The sequence below is a fragment of the Columba livia genome, chromosome 1 (assembly GCF_036013475.1).
Source record: "Columba livia isolate bColLiv1 breed racing homer chromosome 1, bColLiv1.pat.W.v2, whole genome shotgun sequence".
Taxonomy (NCBI): Eukaryota; Metazoa; Chordata; class Aves; order Columbiformes; family Columbidae; genus Columba; species Columba livia.
This window is the reverse complement of record NC_088602.1, coordinates 118487811-118510440: the sequence shown is the minus strand read 5'-3', so window position 1 is coordinate 118510440 and position 22630 is coordinate 118487811. Positions and strand designations below refer to the sequence as shown.

The window sequence follows — 22630 nt, the reverse complement described above, 5'->3', positions numbered from 1 at the left end:
TAGTCCTAAGCTTTTTGCTGTTGAGACTTTAATGTAAATAAAGGGCATGTTTTTATTTGCAGATGATCCTGCCAGCTCTCCAGTGCACCTATTTTTCTCTCCTGTGGCAACTAGCTGCAGTTTCGGAAAATTCTCCCAAGGTTGGCCACTCTACGTGATTTTGAAATTCACGGTTGTGCTTCTAGAATTTCAAGTTGCTTTTCTGTTCTCAGATCTCCAGAAGAAAACCAGCTTTCTCAAGAAGATAATTTGTGTGTTTTCTTGAAGAAACCAAACTGAGCTGAGGCATTTTCGCTCTGTCTTGCCCACTCACCAGAAAAAGTGTTTATGCTTTTCAGTCTGCAAGAGAATAAGTGAACAGTGGTTCACTTCTATTTTTATTGCAAAACTCGTGCATCAAATTCCTGGGGCTTGGTGGAGATAAGGAACTTGTTCCACTGCCAAACAGTTTGTTGTTTTGTTGTTTTAATCAACAAAAATATTAAGTGAAAACTCCAGGAAGTCCTGTTGCTTTGTTTTGCATTTATTTTCTTGTTTTACCTATATATTTCTGGCAGAAAGTTGGAGGAAAGAGGTCATTTTCTCATTAGCTGGCTACTTACTTTCTTAATGGGTTTTATATGGCACCAAGCTCTGGCAGGTATTTCAGCAAAGAGACTAGTTTAAGACACTGGAGAGGAAAACTCTTCGGCGTTTTGGTTCACATGTGGATGGGTACCTGTGCGGCTCCTCTTTACAGTGATTTCTGGCCACTCTGGGTGCTGCAGCTCCTGTCGTTCTGTCCCCTTCCCCTGGTGCTCCTGTGTGCACGGAACAGGACACTGACATGGGCATTTGTTTTGCGTGAGAAACGCTGGCTGGGAGGTTACCCGTTTGGTGACTGATTCACTGTCTATTCCCGTCCCATTCCTTTCCTGTGTGGACATCTGCATCTCTCACTGCTCTCATATGTTCTGCCTTTCAGTCCAGACATGGTTGGCTTGACTGATAATGGGACAGTGTATTTTTTTTTTTAATTTAGACTTTCGTATGGGAGCAGATTTTGATTGGAAGCACAGTGTTACGGCCCACTCTGCAGAGCCAAATCTGGATGTGAAGCAGAGAGTGAAGTTCCCAGAGCAAAAAAGAACATTTCCTGGACAGCAGCTCGAGAACTGTTTCTTCCCTCCCCTCCTTCCCCAATGTTCTACTGCTTCTCAGCATGCTCTGGGGTGGATCTCCTTTCTTATACAGTTGCATAGCGTGAAGTCCAGCCCTCCTGTAAGGGCATTCCGTTTCTATTGACCGCTTGGAGCTCAGTGCAGTGCAATAGCTGGCACCTGGTGAAGGATCTGAAAGTCTTTTATGTGGCTGTGGGCAAATCAAATAATGTCTCTTGCTGGATCCGTCTTAACAAATAGAGGCGTCCAAGTTTCTGAGTGCCAAAGTTAGAAGTGTAGTTAAACTGCGTTCCCTTTGTAGTCAACAGAGGGAGAGAGAAGAGCCACTCCAGAAGGCAGTTCACATTGAAAATTAGCTGGGATGGACCAGAGTCTTTAAGACTCTACTTCCATTTCTAAAGTGGAAATTATTATCACTCCTCTATGAGAATAAGCTGAAATGGATAAATGAATAAGGGAATACCTGCTATTAGAGCTGCCCATCCTATGGATGGAGAAACAAAGAATTTGTGACCTGCTGAATATCACTAGCCTCAGAAGTGTGACACATGCACATGTCCTACTACTAATTGTAACGTTTCTGCACCAGAGTATGAGGGGAAGTATGTGTTTTTATGGATTGACCTTTCTATTCCAGATATTGTGCCTGAAGACAAGACATGGTTTGAAAGTTGTTCATAACTAGTAAGCTCTTGCCAGTGTGAGATGTCAGCTTCTTTTGTAATGTCATCAGCTGTGCTATCTTAAATGAATAGCATCAGTGGAAGAGAGATGGAACTGTTGTTTGTTCTGTAATTCCCCGTTGAATCTCAGTCCCTAAGGTGTTTATTCTGTCACTTTTCCTAAATATGTTTTTAGGAGACTCTTTTTGCACTAAGAAGACAGCTGAGACGTTTCAGTCAGATTTGCACGTGGTTCCTCCACCATAAGGAAAAAGATGTAAGAGAAAAGGTTTGTGTTTCTCTGTCACTTATCTGGCCTTTATCTACACTCCTCCTTTTAAATGCCTGCCTTTCTTTTCATACTAGTATTTTCTTCTATTGATTTTTGCATTTTTTGTCTCTTAGCAGAGAAATAACTCTCTTAAGAAAACAATCTTCAACTATTTATTTTAAAGCAAAATTAAAGTTATGTTAAAATGATACAGAAGTTAGTGCTTTAATCAAGCACAGAAATGTATCTGCATAAGTCCATCTGCAGAATCAAGGCCTGAATCTGAGTGACTCAGTTTAACAGTCGATAATCATTGTGTTTTCCAGTTAGACTGATCCGTGTACTGGTTGTTGTTATTGTTTTATTAATACCTTCCTATGAAGATTACTTAAAAAATAAAAAAAAAAAAAGGAGAAATTGTCCAGTGATTCGTGTGTTAAAAGAGAGATTTGCTAGCGTAATAGATCTCTTCTTCTTTCCCATGGAAGGTTTAAAAGCTTGAGGCGCTGTTCATGCATGATGCTTGTATATCCTGTATCATAAGGTACAAGTTCTAGAAGGGCTTAGCTGTGGCATTTTACCACACGTTGGGGCAAACAGAATCTTTAGCTTGCGAGGAAGAAGTGGGATAGACCTTAGATTGTGACTTGTGGTGTTTGATAAAGACGCAAAGTGGAGTTGACATGAAAAGTAACATCTGTAAACGCTTCTTTGGCTTTGCTCGATACAGGCCTTCATGATACTCTGTGACTGGTTGCTGATTTTGAGTCATCAGGATTCAAATGATAATGAAGAAGCAGTCGGACTTCTATATTATCTTCCTAGCACATCACTTCAGGAAAAACTGCTTTTGTTTATCCAGAAACATGTTTTCACGGAGGAAGAAGAGGAAAGCAAAGGTTAGACATCTTCATCACTGGAGAAACAATCTATCACTTTGTCATCTGCACTGAATATGTTAGGAAAAGGGGCTGGTCTTTTTTTTTGTTAGTGTTGGGGTTTTGTTGTTTTTGTTGTTAATTTTGTTTTGTTTGTTTGGTTTTGTTTTGTTTTTTTTTGTTTGGGCCCTTTACAGACAAAGTGGCTGACTTGTTATTCACTGGTCTGTATCCACTGCTGACCCTGGCAACTACAGGCCTGTCAGCCTGACCTCGGTGCCTGGCAGGGTTATGGAGCAGATCATCCTGAGTGGAATCACACAGCACCTTCAGGATGGACAAGGGATCAGACCCAGCCAGCATGGGTTTAGGAGGGGCAGGTCCTGTCTGACCAACCTCATCTCCTTTTATGATCAGGTGACTCACCTGGTGGATGAGGGGAAAGCCGTGGATGTGGTCTATCTGGACTTCAGCAAGGCCTTTGACACTGTCTCCCATAATATACTCTTGCAAAAGCTGGTAGCCCATGGCTTGGACAAGTGTACTCTACGCTGGGTTAAGAACTGGCTGGAGGGCCGGGCCCAGAGAGTGCTGGTGAATGGGGCTGCATCCAGCTGGCGGCCAGTCACTAGTGGTGTTCCCCAGGGGTCAGTGTTGGGTCCAGTCCTGTTTAACATCCTTATTGACGATTTAGATGAGGGGATTGAGACCATCATCAGCAAATTTGCTGATGACACCAAGTTGGGAGGGAGTGTCGACCTGCTGGAAGGCAGGAGGGCTCTGCAGAGGGATCTGGATAGACTGGAAAAATGGGCTGATTCCAGTGGGATGAAGTTCAATAAGGCCAAGTGCCGGGTGCTGCACTTTGGTCACAACAACCCCCTGCAGCGCTACAGGCTGGGCACAGAGTGGCTGGAGAGCAGTCAGACAGAAAGGGACCTGGGGGTACTAATTGACAGGAAGCTCAACATGAGCCAGCAGTGTGCCCAGGTGGCCAAGAAGGCCAACGGTATCCTGTCCTGTATCAAAAACAGCGTGGTCAGCAGGACAAGGGAAGTGATCCTTCCCCTGTACTCTGCATTGGTGAGGCCACACCTGGAGTATTGTGTTCAGTTCTGGGCCCCTCAGTTCAGGAAAGACATGGAAGTGCTGGAGCGGGTCCAGAGAAGAGCAACACGACTGGTGAAGGGACTTGAACATAAGACCTATGGGGAGAGGATGAGGGAGCTGGGGTTGTTTAGTCTAGAGAAGAGGAGGCTTAGAGGTGACCTCATCACTCTCCATAACTACCTGAAGGGAAGTTATAGCCAGGTGGGGATTGGTCTCTTCTCCCAGGCAGTTAGCAATAGGACAAGGGGGCATGGGCTTAAACTCTACCAGGGGAAATTTAGGCTGGATATTAGAAAGAAATTCTTTACAGAGAGAGTGGTCAGGCATTGGAATGGCCTGCCCAGGGAGGTAGTGGACTCGCCGTCCCTGGAGGTTTTTAAACTGAGATTTTACATGGCACTTAGTGCCATGATCTAGTAAACGGACTAGAGTTGGACCAAGGGTTGGACTCGATGATCTCTGAGGTCTTTTCCAACCCAGACAATTCTGTGATTCTGTGATTCTGTGATTCTGTGATTCTGTGATCTCAGCTCTCCTGCTGAAAGAAGCTCTCCCCAACCACCTTCATAGCTTTTTGGAAGACTCTTAAGAGTATTTGTTTTCCACAAGTTATCCAGCTAGTAATTAGCCCATGTTCCAGAGACCTAATTTATTCTTAATGATATGAAATTACTTTTTTCTTTCACTCTTGCCGATAACCACTTGGAGAGTTTTGTCTGAACTCTTACTGACTGTGTATGGCAACTTTTGTAGGTTTTCTGATTGGTTATGTGCTGATTTTCTAGCATCTGTGTTATTCTAGGAAAAAAACAGATGTGGTCTCTTCCATTTGGTGTGTTTGTGCCTTTTATTCTGCACTCTGTTTGGTTCTGTTCTGTAGCTGTGAACAGTGTTGTACAAGGAGATTCTGACTAGTAGGGATGCGAAAGCCCTATGAAGATCAGAGTAGAAGACTCTGGAAATAACTCATTTTCACTGTCATCAGCTGCAAGCTTTGAAATGGAAATAAACCTGTGTTTTCTGATATGCACAGGAATGAGCGCCTGCATCTGTTGCTTAGCGTGTTGACTGAACAGCTGAGTCTGTGCTATTTGCATGAAAGCTGGTCATTAAAATTGAGATATCTTGAATAAAGCGGTAGAACAAAGCTTCAATGCTTTTGTTTCCCTAGACCTGACAGAAGAGGAGGAGAGAAAGGATGAAAGTTGCAAACTTGACGACTTGCACAAAAAGCGGAGTCTTCTCGCAGCATATTGCAAGTTAATAGTGCATAATGTGGTAGAGATGACAGCGGCTGCTGAGATCTATAAGTATTATGTGAAGGTAATGTTTTAGATAGGGTTGCTTTGCCTATTAGTGCATTTTGGTTTTTGAAAGTGACTCCAGTGTTTGTGAAAGTTGTGGGGTTAATAGTCTTATGGCTCAGAATCCTTGTATAATCCCAAAAGGGCTGTAAAATCAAGCAAGAGTGGGACAAATCTCTCCTCTTTGCTCTGCAAAGGTCCCTCCCTGCAGATGAAGTAAGTGAAAATTGAGTAGAGGGCATGTCTATCAGAACATCTGCTCCTCGGCTTCTCCAGAGAAGCAGTTTATGGCTGGGGAAGCATTTTAGCTATGGAGTTTCTCATGCTGAAGCCGTCAACTTATTTTATACAGCTCACACAGTCCATGTGCGGATGGCCCAGATTTCACATGAATCCTGGTGTTTAGGCAACTGGTAAAGCCTCAGCCACTCAGAAGTGGGTTTCAAGAGGGCTGAGAACACCAGAGTGGGCACTTTCCTTGAGTCAACTAACAGGACTCTGGAAATACCTCAATATGTATCTTGTTCTTTACTTCATTTGGCCCAAGGCGAGCACTGGTTAAATACAGAAAACTCTATTTCTCTCCTGATTAGGCTTTGTTCTTCTGTTATAATAAATACTCAACAATTTAAGTGTAACTTTAATCCTCACATTACTCCTAAATGAACATAACCTTGCATTACATATGAAATAATATATAATAAAAAAATCTATTTTTCATCTTTTAGCTTGGGTGTTCTGATATTGGGAGTGTTTATGAACTGCTTGTGTAGCATGAACACAGTCACATGTTTTATGTACTTCCAGTGCTCAAGAAGGGGAATGATAATTCTTATTTGTTTTTTTACTATTAATAGACCTACAATGATTTTGGAGACATAATTAAAGAAATGTTAAGCAAGACGAGGCACAATAACAAAATTCAGAGTGCCAAGACACTGATTCTCTGCCTGCAGCAGGTAAGGTTAAGATGAAAGCAAGAGGCTAGGGGCTCTTATGACAGCTGTGTTCATATTGGAGTTTTTTACCTACTTTGCCATAATTATTCAAGTTTATTAAAAATCCTACTGGAAGAAATTGTTTCTTTGCCTGTACTTCCTATGTGTATGTTGGTTTTGCATGTCATAATTAAAACTCCTTTAAAATCATCACATCTTTTTAAAAATGCAATTTTGCGCACATTTTTTTTGTCTTGTATTTAATCTTCAAATGCATAGTGTTAGGATTGATCAGAGCTTACAGAGTGTTTCTTGGGACATGGTAGGTGTCTCTTAACAAAGGTTAAGGATATTATCCTGTGTTTTACAGACAGCCCCAGTTCCCTCTGAATTAGATGAAGCACAAACGCATCTGTGGCTGACCAGCTCTAATCCCCAGTATCTTCAGTACTTTTTTTCTGAAAGCAAGCGTGCGGCAGCTCTTCTGAAGGGTCTCAGTTGCTGGGGCTTGCAGCTGCTGGCTGATGAGGCCAGTTAAGCTATTTTAGCAGCTGCTTTTGCCGGCGCTGCCAATACCCAGAGCTGCTTCCAGCTTGAAGTCCTGCCGTGAGCCACAGAGCGGGCTCCTCCTGGGGGGCACTGATACGTGAGCTTTGCTTATTTCACAGGCATTGCCAGGGGCTTAGATCTGTGAACCAGCCACTGAAATAGGAGCTTAGATGAGGCCGAGCAGCATTTGGCTGCATATATTCTGCTGACATAGTCAGGACTTTGTGTTTAGGTATCACATAGACAACAGGCCCTTTTTGGCCTTTGCTTGACCTTGAAAGTTAACAGCTTGAAGGGAATAGGCTACCTCCGTGTTCTGTTAGGAAAACAACCCCAAACATAGTTAATTTGGCTTGAGACTTACTTTTGACCCAGTCTCACTCTCAGAAATTGGACTATGCTGCTGCCAAACTTTGTCTGCATTCTGATATTCTGAAAGCCTCTCAGGCAAACCAGGCCTCTTGAGCTTGATTCAGAAGTCCCAACAGGAGCTGGGCTCAGTGAAAGCAACATCCTCAGGAATCGGTTTTCTGTGTACGCCCATATTTATTTATTTATAATTCATGCCTCACTGTTAAGCACAACAGTGTCCTTCTTGTCATTTCCTTCTTGTTGTTCCAGTCGTGGGCTTACCTGCTCTTTTGTAAGGCTTCTGTCCACATAAGCTCAGTGTTGCTTGCTGTGCACAGCTCTGCGTCCTCCCAGTGCTTTGTTTGCCCGTAGGATTACATATGGTTGCTTATCAGAGACTTCTTTTGTAGCTGTTTCAGGCACATGCAGAAAGCCAAGACAGAGGTAGCGACGTGGACTTCTCCTCTGCTTCCTTCACAAATATTAAAGAACTCGCTCGTCGCTTTTCACTAACATTTGGCTGGGACCAGGTGAAATCTAGAGAATCCGTGGCTATGATACACAAGTACGTGCCGCGTAGCATCACTTTGTCCATGGTCATCGCTTTGGTCAGTTGTCTGTTTTATTACTCTCACCTCTCTCTATTTTTTCTCCAATAGGGAAGGGATTGAATTTGCTTTTCAAGGAGCTGCTGGAGTAGATGGAAAATGTTTACCTCCTAACTTGAGCTTTCTGTTAATCATCAGTGAATTTTCCAACAAGCTGCTAAAGCCTGACAAAAGACTCGTGTAAGTTAAGTTTGTGTACTGGGACACTTGACCTTCAGTGTTGCAGAAGTTGCTCAAGGGCTTTTCAGAAGACTTTTGAAATTAATCTGCCCCTGAGGCTGTTAGTTTGAGAGACACTTGTAGAATTTTGTAGTAGTAGTCATTTCAGATTGTATGTGCAGTATGCATTCTAGATCTTTTTTAGACGTAGTTGTGGCCACATGTGGCAATTCTTCTACGGGAAAGACAACGTTATCTTGGTGGAAGAGATTTGTAATTCGACTGGCTAGTGGAGTGCCAGGAATGCTTTTCTGAGCAGAAAAGTAAACTGAAAAGATCAAGGAGAAGGTAATGCCTGGATCATTGTTTTGTAATGATCTAATTCCGAAGCTTCATGTCTGAATTACCTGAGTTCCATGGAATATATCTGGAATAGAAATATACATGACAATATTCATAATGGGGATATTTAAGTTCAATAATTTACTGTTTATGGGGGAACATACCCTGATCCAGTTGGGCCCCTGTATTTTACATTGGTTTAAATATTTACGTTTAATAACGTAGGAATGATAGCCTTATTTTAGCATCATGGGATATTATGTATCTGAACAGAGAGATGTATCTTTATGTCTCTTTCTTCCTTCTTCACCTGCATCAACTCCAGTCATTTTTTTGGGAAGGGAGTAATTTTTTTCCTTCTAGTTGACCTTCCTTCTATTTGCTGCTTATTTTGGATCCGGATCGCTCCACTTCAGTCTTCCGTTTACAGATACTGTAGCAACTATTGCAAAATGTATAGCAGGTATTTACATCTTCCTGAGAGCATATATGAAGACATGGGAATGTAAGATGAAACATTAATTCACATCTGCCTTTTTGAAGTTCTGAACAAATCACTCTGGTACTTGACAGGAAAAGTTACACTTTAGAGAAGTAGTCAGCAGAAATGGAAAAAAAACCCGACAACTACATATTGCTGAGCTCTGTGTAACTCGTTTGCACTTGTGCCACTTTGTCTTAGATTGGAGGTTAACCTCCATGGATTAAGAGTGGTAAAATGTCTACTTTCCTGTTACCTTACATGACAAACACAGTTTATTGATGATTGCCAGTTGCTCGTATAATGTATTGAAAAAATGGATTCAAATCCAAAATGCAAAATACACAAGAAAAATATTTGACGTATGCTGATTACAACCCCTAGTAAATCTAAAGTGGATAATCTATGGGTTGTCATAACTTCCATTTCTGTTCTTGCATTTGAGATCTATGACTAGAATTGGTTTTGTGTAGTTTCTCTACAACTCTGTCCGTGTTATCTGGATTTTAAAGAGCTGTTATCGTGTACGTGATGACACTTGTGCAATAAGTAGATTCCTGTTAATCCATCCTTGAAAAACTCTGTCATTTAATTTACCTCCAAGGAGCATTTTTTAATTAAACAGGGGGAATATATTTCATGATTAATGTAGGCAGATTTAAAGCTAAAGCCTGATGATTTTTTTTTCCTGGGGCTGTATTTAACTTTTTGACCAGTAGATGTATTCCAGAAGTGTATTTCTGATTGCATTAAATACATTCAGGTAGGTTTATTCATTGAAAACTTTTGTGGGAAATAGAGAACCTAGCAGGGAATGCTCTTTGACTTCAGTTCTTAACTGCTTTGGACTCTCCCACTGCTGCTGGGAACAAATGGGAAACAATAAAATTCACAAGGGGGGAAATTGCAAGTTTATCCGCAACTACATTCAGACCATGTTTCTAGAGTAACAGTTTCTATTCTGGGAGGCCTAAGATGCCTGGCAGGGGCTGGAGATTGTATGTCCTCTTAGAAATATTTAGGTTTAGCTCCACCATAAATTACTGGATGGAATGTTTTAGGTCAACATGAACTTTTAGAAATAAGCATCTGGTTATTTTCATTTTTATTATTAATCATAGGATTGATGTCCAGGTCTGTATGTTAACATATGTGAATGTACCTGTAACAGATGAGATACAGAATATGGGCATTTGTTAGAAAGGAGTATATTTCAACACCATCGAAGTCTATGGATTTTAACCTCCTCCCCTCTAATTACCCAGCCTGTAGCTGTAAAATATCTGACTTGTCAATTGCTCCGTGCCACAAAACGCACACGAGAAATGAATTATTGAATAACAAGCAGCACGAGGGGGCCTGATTCCTGAATCAGTAGGAGTCTTTCCATTGACACTGATAGCAGTTGGATTAGACCCTAAAGCAGTAGTTACAATACGGTCTTGTTCGAAACCAACAAATCCCATTACCAGGGTTTCTTGATCCCTGGGGCCCCCAGGGGCCGTGACTCTAATTGTTTCAGAGTTGGTGCTTACCCTAACCTCTTCCCAGCACTGGTTTTCTTGTTCGCAAAGCAGATTAAATGTCTGATATTTTCCAGGCCACACTCCTAATCAAAGCAAGAATAATGTAGTGTATAGGCTGGCGTTAAAACTGTCACTTCTGGTATTTGCTGAGATGGGGTCTGTTTTAACAACACTGGGCTTGATTTTAAAGTGATGAGCTGCAGCTGAAATATAGTGAATATCCAGTTTCTAATCCTGAGTCAGACTTTAGCTTTCTTTTCTTGCTGTTACGAAGTAGGAATGGGTCAGAAAGACTTTATCAGAAACTTCTTGCTTTTCAAAAAGAATGTTTGAAGGAGACCCCTTAGCTCCAGAGAAGGCGATGGCTTCACCTGGGATTCAAGTCTCTGGGTTGAATCAGGCAGAACAGGGACTGGAACCAGCATTTCCTGCATCCTCTGTGTTGCCACAGCTGCAGAGCTGTGAACTCCTCCTTGCAGACACTTGACATTTTATTTGGAACATGGGAGAATTGGATTGATTTTGAGATGATATTGTGGAAAAGTGGATTTATTGGTTGTTCTTTTTAAAAATTTTGACAAAAGGGGCACTCATGGCATAAATACCCCATTACCAGACCTGCTGTGCTATTGAATCACAAGGAACATCTCTTGCCTGGGATCTCCTTTGTGTTGCAGCCTATGAGGCAGAAAAGGGCCACCGGGAGAAGGGGCTCATCCTCGCAGAGTTCTGCTCCGTCCAGGCTGCTCGTGGCAGCAGCAACTGTCTGCACCTTTGGAGAGTAAAGGGAAAATAACTTTCTAGCAATAGCATCCCTAGATATTGAGGGGAAAGATGCTGAATTTTCTTATGCTTGCTCTTGGTTTTCTTCAGGTACGCGTACTTACAAAGGTATATAACAGAACCACTGCCTTGCAGAGGAGACGACTGGCAGCCGTTGATTTTCTACAGAAACTCTTTACTGGCAAATGAAGATGAGGAGAGCTCTGTCCTCGGCAGTCCAGGAGAGTGGTCCCCTGTGGGCACATCCAAGACATCTACTTTTAAAAGGAAATTGTCCAATGGTATGATAACTTGCCTGTTCCGGACCAGCTGTATTTGCTTTGTCCCAGCAAAAATGCACTTCATGCTTTGCTTTAGCAGTACCGCAGTGCATTGGATGTTGTGGACTTTCCAGTTTGAGCTGTGGCTTTTGCGTTCAGCTTTGTTGTTGTAAGAGGCCTCTTCATCACTTAATATCAGAAAGGTTGGTCTGGAGACTTTGCGTCAGCTGAATTCACATAATCTCAAATTCTGCTCGGCACTGAGCTCTGGCATTTGTCTGTGCCATTGAGACTTGGTTCGTTGCTTTCAGTTGTTAAGTTATGGGTGTTGTTGCTTTAGGCCCTGTAGATAATTGAGACAGGAGATGTATGTCCAGAAGGTGATTCAGATGATCTGGGCCAAATCATCTCCTGGGGTGTTTCTTTCTGCTGAATTTCTAGGGAGCCTATAGGATTATACTCCTCACTTAGAGATTTCTAGTTAGGTGGGCTAGATCCAGGCTTTAACAGCTCTCGTGGACTTGCAATCTGGATTGAGGTGTTCACTGCACTGATATGGTGGGACTTAGTTAAATGTAGTAAAGCCACAATGAAACTAATTGCCAGTAAAAATGCTAAGTGCTATGGACATGTGCAGTTGTATGTGGAAGAAAGGGAATTTTTCCAGAGCATCCTTTAATTTCTCATCTTTGACCCACCTTCAGAAAGCTTGTTCCTTTGTGTCCCAAAGGCCCTCCTTTCTGGAGGGTTACACAGGCTCAGCAGTACTGATAGCACTTGTGGACCAGGGCCAAGATCATAAATCTAGGTTGCAAAAATGACCAGTGGGCAAAGTTAAATGCTTTCTGTTATGATGTGGCTTTTTGGCTGGTTCCTTCAATAAATGAATGCTTTGCTCCAAATCTCCCTTTGAGCTTGGCCCCATTGCTTCAGCGCTGTAGGGGACCTGTTGGAAATGTCCATCTCAAGACCTTTGTGAGTGAGGCTGGAGAACGAGCCTGTTCACTGTCTGTTACAGGGTCTTTGCCTGAAACCAGCCAGACCCAAGCAGCAAGCAAAGCTCCAGACCTGCAGTGCGCTGCCCAGCTGGCCTCTGTAGCGGGGAAAAGCAGAAAGAGGCTAAAATCTCGAGAGGTGCACTTGCAGGAGCATTTGCCATTCCTTTGTCCAGGAGGGCTGCGGAGAAGATACTGGTGAGAGTTTTGTGTTACAAGCTCCTTTGCTTGCCCTGGTGTTGATGGCTGTCGTCTCTCTATCCGCCTCTGCTTCTGTTTTTTTTAATACGTCCATGGGCAAAGTGCACAGGGGGTGTGCCCCTCCTGTCTTATTGTGTCCCAAAGACAGGTTGTTTCCTTTGTTTCCTTAGTCCAATATCTGCATTTGCTGCTTTAGCCTGATCGTCCCCCGCTGTCACAGGGTTTTTGCACCTTCTCGGACTAAGACCGAGTGTGCAGAAAAGAAGACAAGGAGAAGGGTTCTCCATCCCATGTTTCTTGCCTCTGGTCCTGATAAGAGGGCTGTGCTCTCAGTCACTCCCTGGCTGTTTGCTGCAGCCTGATGATGAGTGTTTTCTGCATCTCTGGAAATGAAAGAGGATTCTTGTACTGTGTAACTGGTGACTTGCATCCAGAGAGGCGTGTGTCTGTGTGCAGCATGCACACACACCTGAATGAAGCCCCACAGAACTTGGGTGTAAGAAGTGTTGCAGAAATAGGGAGGCTGGACTCTGCTTTTGAGCTCTGTAAAGTACTTAAAGTGCTCAGTTGGAATATTTTCCTTTAATACTGTTCATTTATTGAGGTGTTATGTTCTATTTCCCATATTGATAAGTTAAAAGATGAAACACAAATCCCAGCACAATGTATACTTTTCTAGGATTTGGGACACTTGTTGAATGGACCTGGTGAATACATGTAATATAGAACAAAAATTTATTAAACATGTACGTGATTACAGTTCCAGCCCCTGTTTAAATGGATGTTTTATTTCTGAACTGCTTTATTGGAAATTCCTCAGAGCATAACCTCTTTCGTACCTGGGAAATACTGGGCCAGAAATGTTGGGTTACCTTGCATGGCTATCATCTCTGCAGCAGATCTGAATACGTGAACTGCTCTGCTTTAAGCACATTTGTGCAAGGTGCAACCTCAGTTACGAAGTTTCTCATGACTTAGTTTGTTGGTTGTTTGTTTGTTCTTTTAATTTCCAGCAAAGATGAGATTAAGACAGAAGATGTCTCCAAGGAGGGTCAAGCAGAAGACGCAATTGAAGATGTTGATGTCGACGTTGTTGGTGCAGACCAGGTAATTCCATCTTATGTTTTTTGGCTCTGAGGACAGCTGTAGTTGAGGTGGATGAATGTGACTTCAAAATCTCATGAGTACCCATCTAGCAGCAAAGCAGCTGCTCTTTCGTGGCCCCTTCCAGGCTGAGAAAAGGGCTTCTCCCCTCTTCTCTTCCCAGCTGCTGCTGTAGTCTCCTTCTTCAGCTTAATCTGCATTTTTAAGGCAATCCTCATTGTAGGATCTAGACATCCTCAGGTACACTGAACACCAGCTGGGGTGCATTCTGAGGAGGATCCAGTTTCCTTTTTTCCCTATACCGTGAAGCTCCTTGATTAAGAACCATTTGCTGCGGATGCTTCACGTTACTGACCCATTTGCACTGCTGCAAAGCCTGGAGGGAACCTCTCCTTCAAAAATGGAGTTTGCATTGTGCTCTTTAGGTGGAAAGACTCAGGATGTGTCTGATCACTGGTCAGCCCAGGGCTCTCGCTGGATTGTCCCTTGTTTCTTGCTGTTTTCCAGTGAAGGCTGTCGGGGAGATTAAATTGTCCCCAAACCAGCTGGGGATTTGCAGGAAAGCACGTGAACACTGTGGGCTTGGAGTGGTAGCCAGCGAAGCTGGACAAATGGTTTATTTTCATATCTGAGTGGTGCTTGGGGTTCATTAAAGAAGACTAGACGGAAAAAAGGACTTCTACCTTTTCTTCCAGTCATATGCCTTTTAAAATATAGACTATTTGGACCATATGCTTGGAGTAGCTCCTATTGAAGATGGATGGATGGATAGATAATAAAATAGTTTAAATCTGTGGACCAAGATGAAAGCCATACAGGAAGTGCACTACTTCGCTAGTATGTGACCTTTTCCTGTAGTGCCTTTTCTGAGTTCCTTGTGGTATAGAAAGGCTTCTTTCCTTTTGTGGAAGCTAAATCAAGAGCCAGGTGCAGTCAAGCTGCTAAACATTTGAAGGCTACACTTTTATTCTGATTCCTCATGTGCTGTTACATGATGTTTTCTTGATAGTATGAGACTGATGTAGTGTTTGTTTTTTTTTTTTTCCTGGTAAAGGACAGTTAAGAAGCTGAGAGGATACATGGAAGTGAAGAAGACACTGCTGTTTTTTTCTGCAAATTGTTTACTTGAAAAAGGGGTTGTGATGGCATCAGCCAAGGCAGCAGGAGATATGGAAGAAGGCAAATCTCTGCCCGTAGGCACCCACCCAGAACCAGCTGCGTACCAGCACAGCAGTTGATTTCTCCACATTGCTGTTCATGGTGTTACTGATTTGGCTGTTGTGCTCCTGAGGTTGTGAGCATTGTGAACATCATTACTCTGCTGCACCCTGGTCCTCGATGCTGCCTTGGAACAGTTCCCAGCCTCTAAGGACTGGAATCGGGGTACTGACAAATATTGAGTCAAAGACTCTGCAAACTAGCTGAGACACGCTTACTGAAATGGGGGGCAGTGTTCTATTGGATATATCACCCACCATTTGAGATAAGATGGGAATCTACTAGTTTCCTTGACTTGGCAGCACCATTTCCTGCCTCTAAGATGGAAAACCTGGATCAAATACTCCGAAAGTATTTCTAAATTCCAGTGCTGACAGAGATGTGGTTAGTGGTCTGTGAGGATCAGGACATGCTTGCAGGAGACTTGTATCAAGGCTTCTAAGCAACAGTGGACCAGTTGACTGTTTTCCTCTGGAAGAAACTCCTTATGTATCATGTAGTATTTACTCTGAAAAATATAAAGCCTGAAAAGACAATGATGTAAATAGACTGTAAACATGGCCCTTCAAAAGTAGTTTTTCGATGAAGAATTTTCAAATGAGAGTGTTGCAGAGGCAGGAGGCTGGGGAATGCTGGCTGTGTTCACTGACCTTTTGTCACTGCTCCATAGAATTGTACGCTGCACTAATCCTGTCATCAAGCTTTAATTTTTTTATATTTTTTTTTTCTAATTGTTAAGTGTGTAATATTAAACTACATAGTCATTGCTGTCCATTAGTGCTGAAAGTGCAAGTGCTCTTCCCACACCAGGTCTGGTGAAAGCAGAGCAGCAGTGCTATTGGCCTTCTAGTTTGCCGTGTTACTAAACAGAGCTAGCAGTGAGCTCCCATGAATGTGGAAGCGAAAGCCATAAACGTCTCTCAGTATTGGGTATCCTGAAGTGCCAATAGTAAAACCATTGTGTTTCATGTTGCATAGTTAAGCAGGCAATAGGCTGATACAAGGAGAGAGGCAGCACTCCCCTAAATAATGCTGATTATCAGCCAGATCAACTTGTTCTCAGTTCTGTGACTTCCCTGGACTGTGATGATGTTTCCCTCATCCACCTAGATTTGTAGATCTGGGCCTAAATGCTTACCAGGTAGGCAGAGTACAGCTGGACTTGGATGAAGAAAACACACCTGGGATGGCATCACATGGAGATGCATCAGGAAAAGGTTCTTCACCCAGAGGGTGGTGGAGCACTGGAACAGGCTCCCCAGGGAGGTGTCACAGCCCCAAGCCTGACAGTGTTCAAGAAAAGACAACACCCTCAGACACATGGTGTGAACTGTGGGGTTGTCATATGCAGGGACAGGAGTTGGTCCCTTCCAGTTCAGGACATGCCATGATTCTAAGCTTTCATCCTTGTACTGAAGGACTAGGGCTAAGACTCACCCTGCTGGGGGAAGGTGCAGTAATCTTTCTAGTTCATGTATTGTAAGAAAAGTCACTTCCACAGTAACACCAATGATTTACTGTCCCACAGCTGTTCAAACCCTTTAGGAAAAAAGGGAGTCTGTTATCAAAAGTAACAGGGAGGGGATTTAACAGGCACTTCATTAAACACACATTGGCAACAACAGCTACAGGTTTTGCAGAAGGGATCTACCCACCACTGTGGCTGTATATTTAATGGAGAAACATCCCTGTGTGATGAGAACGCCCTTGGCTTTCTGTGCCCATTTACAAACCCCTTTTTTAAGAAGGGGGGTTCCAGCTGCAGGTTTACAGGTAGGGAAAAGTCCCCACCCCTTGAGCAGCAATGGGCGTTCAGAATCATCTTCCAGAAAGGCAGTTGGTCCTTCCCCCAGCACCCAAGGGAACAGAACGTAACAAAGTTGCTGTATTTCTTTACTGTTTGAAAAAAAACGCCAAGCCACCAGGAAGTAGTGCAAAGTATCTGACCAACACTAGAAAATGTGATGAGTTTCCATTAAAATCAGGGTTGAATATTCCAATTTTATTTTGAAAAATGCTTTGAGTGTTCCTTGGTTAAGGTTCACTAACAGATCTTAGTGATGAGTTTCATTACTTAAGATACACAGGTTTGTAAGTATCTACCTGAGATGGTGTGAAGGGTTGAGTGGAACAGATATTTGCAGTGACAGTGTCTTTTGAGTGAGGAGAAACTTGGTGGAGCTTGATTGCTTTGAATATGCAGCTTGGTGGAACTGTCCAACCAGACTGCATACATGTGAAATGGTTCTGGAACAGTAACAAGTTAATTGTATGCAGTACATAATAATGAGAACTGATAAATTACATGTATGAAAATCTTTATTTGAAAATACAAACATGATTTTAAAACATTTGAACAGATCTACACCGCAACCAAAAAAATAACTTACATCTTTTTGTACATTTTTTTTTTCTCTCAACAAAATCTGTTTAACAGTAAGAGTGAGGCAACACTTCAAAGCTGCTGTGACACTGATGAATATCCATGGAATGTGTCAATAGCAAACAACTGAAGGGGGGACAGACAAAAGCACTGAATGCCCACAACAAATTAGTGCACATCACTGATCAAGTAACATTTATAGAAAGGAATTTTTTTAAAAAATTGGTTCCTTCTACATGAATTAACACACTCATTTTGGATCAAGAATGAACACTAAGCCAGACTTCAATCTTTTTATAATGAACACTGATGAAAAGACTGAAGTTTAAAAGGGCAAGCAAAATTAAAATGGGGGCAAACAAGGACTACATAGAGAAGAGAAGCAACTTGTCTCAGGCGTTCACTTTCCTTGTGCACTAATATGCCCGGCCTGTCAAATGGAACTCTGGCTGTAAGTGGGCACAGAATCATGCACTTACAGTCGTGCCTTTTCCTTGCCAAGGCATAAACACCCTTGGGCTGTCTATAAAAGCATCAGAAGCCAGGTCTACATAAATTGCCTCCTTACCTCCCATAGCAGGACAGGAACAGCTGTTCACGTATGGGATGGAGATGGTCAGTGCACCACACATCAACTTAGAGAGAATTATAGAGTTCTCTTAAAAGCAATAGATTACTGTTCTCTAAAGTCAAATATTGTTATTCTTCCAAAAAGGAATTATGCAACATCTGTAAATAAATATTTTAATCTATTTTACAAACTATAGACTATTGAATAAATACAAAAAGTTTCATCATTCCATACAAATGCGCTTCTTTTATTTAAAAGGTAGTGTAGTGATTAAATATTTTTAGCACAAAACTAAGCTGACCTCCTGGAACCAAAACCCACTGAAATGTACAGGTGTGTAGCAGACCTGCTGCAGACTGTCCCTCCTCTTCTGCAAGTGCTGACTGAAAGTACCCACTACTCAAAGTCCTCTTCGTAGTCATATTCATCCAAGTCTACACCAGCCAGATGGGAAGGCATTTCAAAAAATGGTCTTTTTTCCATTTGATACTTTAGGACACTGGCCTTCTGATGGTCTACAGGATTCAGTTCTGCTTCATACCTATGGGCAGGCAAAGAGAGAAAATGCAATAGTCTAGCTATGTTGGGAAGTGCCTAAATGTTAGAGCACTAACAAGACTCCGGCAGGAAGAACATAATTTCCAATATTTTATATTTCTAGTAAACACGTATGCTGAAGCAGCACTAGCTTTCTGTTAGAATCACTTTAAATGTAAGCTTGCTTACTCTTCCATCACATGCAGAACTTGGTGAGATACACAGCGTTACTGAAAGGATTCAAAGCACATACTGCTCTGGTGGACTACTCGTAAGCTACAAATGGTCAAATACAAGACAAGTGCTTGACAGAAACCTTTCAAGAAAGCTGAAATTATGCTGCATTAGGTAGAACAAGCTACACCTGTAGTAGATACAACAAAAGAGAAAGAATACTATCATTAAAATGGACAGAGCACGGGAAGTGATAGCAACCAACTCTTTATTTAAAGCAGATGATGGGAAGCAAAAGGCAGTTGTTTATCACAAAATTACAGATAACCACCTGCTGCTGATAAAAATGGACAGAGCATGAAATGTGATGTTTAACTGACTCACGTCAGTGAAGGCTGGTGGTCAGTGAAGGTGGTAGATGCCCCATTCCAGGCCAGGCTGGACGGGGCTCTGAGCAACCTGATCTAGTTGAAGATGTCCCTGCTCAGTGCAGGGGGCTGGACTAGATGGCCTTTGAAGGTCCCTTCCTACCCAAACTATTCTATGATTTAAAGAATATCTGCTTCAGCACCATCTGGTGAGATCAATCTGTCATTGACAGCCATTGAAAAAAATTAAACATAAATCTCTGTAGAGATTTATGACGTCAGATTAAAGAACCGACCATTTCCTGGGTGCAGCTGACTCTGTTTCTTGCACATCTTCCCAAGTGCTACTGAACCTCATCCCAGCACTGGATCATTTCCATCTGCTTTACAAGACTGGGCAAGAAACGAGCTTTAGAAACTGCAGCACCTGTTCTTCAAATGGGACTATAATGGCATTATGTGGTGATTGGGAAAAGTGTTCTTTCAGACAAAGTCATAAATGCAAAGAAGAGTTAAATACTAAGAATTTTCTACGAACACTAAAACAGAGTAGCAGAGATGGGAGGCAGAACATTTTCAGTTGTGAATGCAAGTCTATTGAAACACTTCATAGGTAAATATTAAACATATTAAGCCACACTTCTTAGATAAACTATTAAAAAACTGAAGCCAGCTTCAGCACCATTCTGAGTAAAAGAAATCTAGCAAAATAAAGACGCTTTGATAACATCAGGTAAAGATTAAGCAGTGAGTAAAAACAGTTCCTGATTTTTTTTAATTACTTTATCCTTCTCGGGGTATTAAAGCCTCAACTGAGTGAGCACCTATCAGTGCTCAGCCAGTGAAGTGAACACCTTGGGTTTCTCCCACAAGTTCACCACTGATTTGAACAGGGAACAAAAGCCATCCCAAGAGTTACTTTACTGAGCTACACATTTGAAAACAAGGATTTGAAAGAAAGATTCTGCCCTAACAACAGTTTTGTCTCACAAATCTGTCATTTATAGTCTTCTACACAATTAATTCCATCTTTTTGAGGGGTTTTTGTTTGCTTTTTTTTCCTTCCCTATCCAAACAGAAACATCTTGAATGCACCTTTTGGATTTGTTTATTGCACTGTGCTACAGAGAGGGGCCAACAGAAAGATATCTGAGATACCATGTGAAGGTCCCATCTACTCAGAAGATTGTTATTCAAACATTATTGGACCAAATGGCAATCTCACTCTCTTGCAAAGCTTGGGTGGCCTCATGAAATGTCACTTGTACACATTTCCAAGATATTTAAGTCAAATAAATTTAGAAACATTGCTCCAGTTTTACACATCTGGGCACTGAAATCAGTTACTTCTCACAGCATTAGAAAAGTCTGTCACTACCTCCCAGCATGGAGGTTTTTTGAAAAAATACAAACATGCTACTACAACACCTCTAAAGAGTCATTTTTTCCCTTCCTCACATTTCTGAAGCTCATGGGAATGTAGAGAAATGAGCCTATTTCTAGATTTCTGTGTACTCCCAAGTTCCTGATCAACTGTTTTAATAGGAATGTCAGGAAAATATTTACCACAGAGGTAATCAAATTAAAAAAAAAATAAAAAAATCATACTGGATTGTCAAACAGTCACTTGAGTCACAGGCCTTACAACTCTTTAAGAACAGTAAATGATTTTAAGGAAGGTTTTTGTACAACCCAGTAACTAAAAATGCTCATACTATATTTTTGTAAATATTTTTGTTCATTGAACTCTCCTAACAGCAGCAAGAGCATGTTTAGTAGGCTTGTGTTTCTCTCAGCTTCAGCAGTAGAAAATAACTTCATTTTTCAGGACTCATCTATGAAAAAAATTATTCAGACAGTCCTACTTCATTATTAAGTTTTGAAGACACTTTTGCTGACTCCACTTTCAGAAAGCCTTCAAACTTTAAGTCAGATTTGCCAATGCCTCCCTGAGCCAGGTCAGAATAGATTTTCTTTAGATTTTCCTCTATTTGCTCACAAGTAGGATTCAGTTGCTTATTTGATAAACAATTTGGAAGGTAACCTTTGCTCCTTATAAGAGCAAAAAAACCCCTCAATTCAGCCGTTTAAACGCAACAGCCTTCACAACCTTCTGATGTAAGGGTCAGCAGAAATCAGTAAAATGAAGCAAAATACTTGTTTCTATTTAGTCCATCCAAACACATCTGACATGTGGTTTTTGTATATGATACTTGAAACACTTGGACAAATTATTAAGTGGTAGTTAACGGAGACAATGAGCATTACAACCTATAGTCCAAGGAAAGAAAGCAGCAAAACTTGAGGAACACCATCTATGTGGAGGGCCACCAGTTAAGCTACGGCTTATGCATCAAACCCAAGTAGGTTACAGAAAGTCATTACATTCATAAAATGCTTGATTTTTTGGGCTGTGCTTCCACAGGATGCAGTACTTTTCTTTAATTGTCAGGTTTTTATCTACAGGATCTATGACAAATCTATTAATGGCAGAAGCAGAGGCAACCTGTAACCAAAGCGATGCTTGCGTTCACAAACACCAGACTCAAAACTAATGAGAAAGTGGATGTTTGAGCATCATACATCATCTCCATATCCCACCACACTCCACTATATTCTTAGAATAACACACTGGCTTTCCTTAAGGAGAGTATTTACACAGTGAAAGTGCATTTTTTTCAAGTTCTAGGGTTATTAGGATTCTGTTTTACATACCATAAGTACCAGAATAATGTCTGTATTACTTAGGCTGTAATTGCATGGACATATAAAGAAGAGAGTGCCTGTGCTGCTGAGAGAACAAATGTCATGGCAGTACCTGAGAAAACTAAGTGCCTAAGACCTGTTAGAAGTTTACTGGAGAGTGAAAATTTAAGATAAATTATTAAATATAATCCAAAGGTTTAACTTTAGAGACATTTTGTACTTTAGTTTCTATTTTGTCCACTTTCTGTGTAAAGCCACAGAACCACAGTTTCAGGTACACCTTGAATAAATTTTTCATGGAAAAGAAGTGATCTGAAATACATTAAAATAAAACAATTTAGTCTAAGCAATAACCAGAGATACTTCTAGCTCAGAGAAACAGCTGCAGTCAATGAACTCATAAGTGAATTGGAATAAAAGTATCCTGAGGTTCTTGCTTTATATCCCTTTTTCACTTGCGAGTGGAATTGTGCCTAAACATTATCTTAGAACTTTACAAAATTACACTTGTCTACCACAGTCCAGCAATTTCAAACCTTTAACCAGAGGCACAGGGTTAACCTGCTTTCCAGGTCCCTTACTACTGGTGTCAAAAGGATATTTTGCCTCGTTTCAGTTGCTGGTGACACTGCGTGAGGTCTCAGGACAGACCACAGAACCAGCTGAAATCCTGCCTTGCCAATCTAGCTGAAGGATGAGCTTTCACAGACCAGGTGGAATACTTCTGAACCCCCGGTATATCCCAACTGACAAAATAACTGGTTTCTCAGGGAATTCCACAGCAAAGATATAAAAGGCTTTAAGAGCTGCAAGATAGAGCAATAAGATCTTAATGCAACCCAGGAAATCTGCATTGAACCATCAACTCTCAGGTAACGTTGAGACAAATTTAGTCAAACCCCATCTGAATGTCACAATTTTATATCTGAAAATGGGCTAAATGGGGTTACCACTCAAATTCTAGAAAGTCAAAACAGCAGCAGAATTTTAA

General features: G+C 41.6%; 2 protein-coding genes across 6 annotated transcripts in view; one reads left to right on the top strand and one right to left on the bottom strand.

Annotated features, from left to right (window-relative positions):
- The window catches only part of LOC102095755 (cohesin subunit SA-2), a 61306-nt gene extending 45632 nt beyond the window's left edge, over positions 1 to 15674 (top strand). For 2 of the 3 annotated variants that reach the window (XM_065074824.1, XM_021287647.2), the window contains exons 23-33: positions 63 to 140; positions 2019 to 2111; positions 2824 to 2992; positions 5253 to 5404; positions 6243 to 6344; positions 7634 to 7788; positions 7883 to 8011; positions 11213 to 11403; positions 12401 to 12575; positions 13592 to 13685; positions 14737 to 15674. In XM_065074824.1, coding sequence (XP_064930896.1) covers positions 63 to 140; positions 2019 to 2111; positions 2824 to 2992; positions 5253 to 5404; positions 6243 to 6344; positions 7634 to 7788; positions 7883 to 8011; positions 11213 to 11403; positions 12401 to 12575; positions 13592 to 13685; positions 14737 to 14745 — 1347 coding nt within the window. In that variant the 3' untranslated portion in view covers positions 14746 to 15674. The remainder of the gene's footprint in view (positions 1 to 62; positions 141 to 2018; positions 2112 to 2823; positions 2993 to 5252; positions 5405 to 6242; positions 6345 to 7633; positions 7789 to 7882; positions 8012 to 11212; positions 11404 to 12400; positions 12576 to 13591; positions 13686 to 14736) is intronic. The other variant, XM_065074843.1, reaches the window with a different exon arrangement.
- A 1527-nt stretch (positions 15675 to 17201) lies between these two features.
- PPP2R3B (protein phosphatase 2 regulatory subunit B''beta) overlaps positions 17202 to 22630 on the bottom strand; it is a 54138-nt gene continuing 48709 nt past the window's right edge. For all 3 annotated transcript variants that reach the window (XM_021287649.2, XM_065074862.1, XM_005502558.3), the window contains one exon: positions 17202 to 18395. In XM_021287649.2, coding sequence (XP_021143324.1) covers positions 18251 to 18395 — 145 coding nt within the window. In that variant the 3' untranslated portion in view covers positions 17202 to 18250. The remainder of the gene's footprint in view (positions 18396 to 22630) is intronic.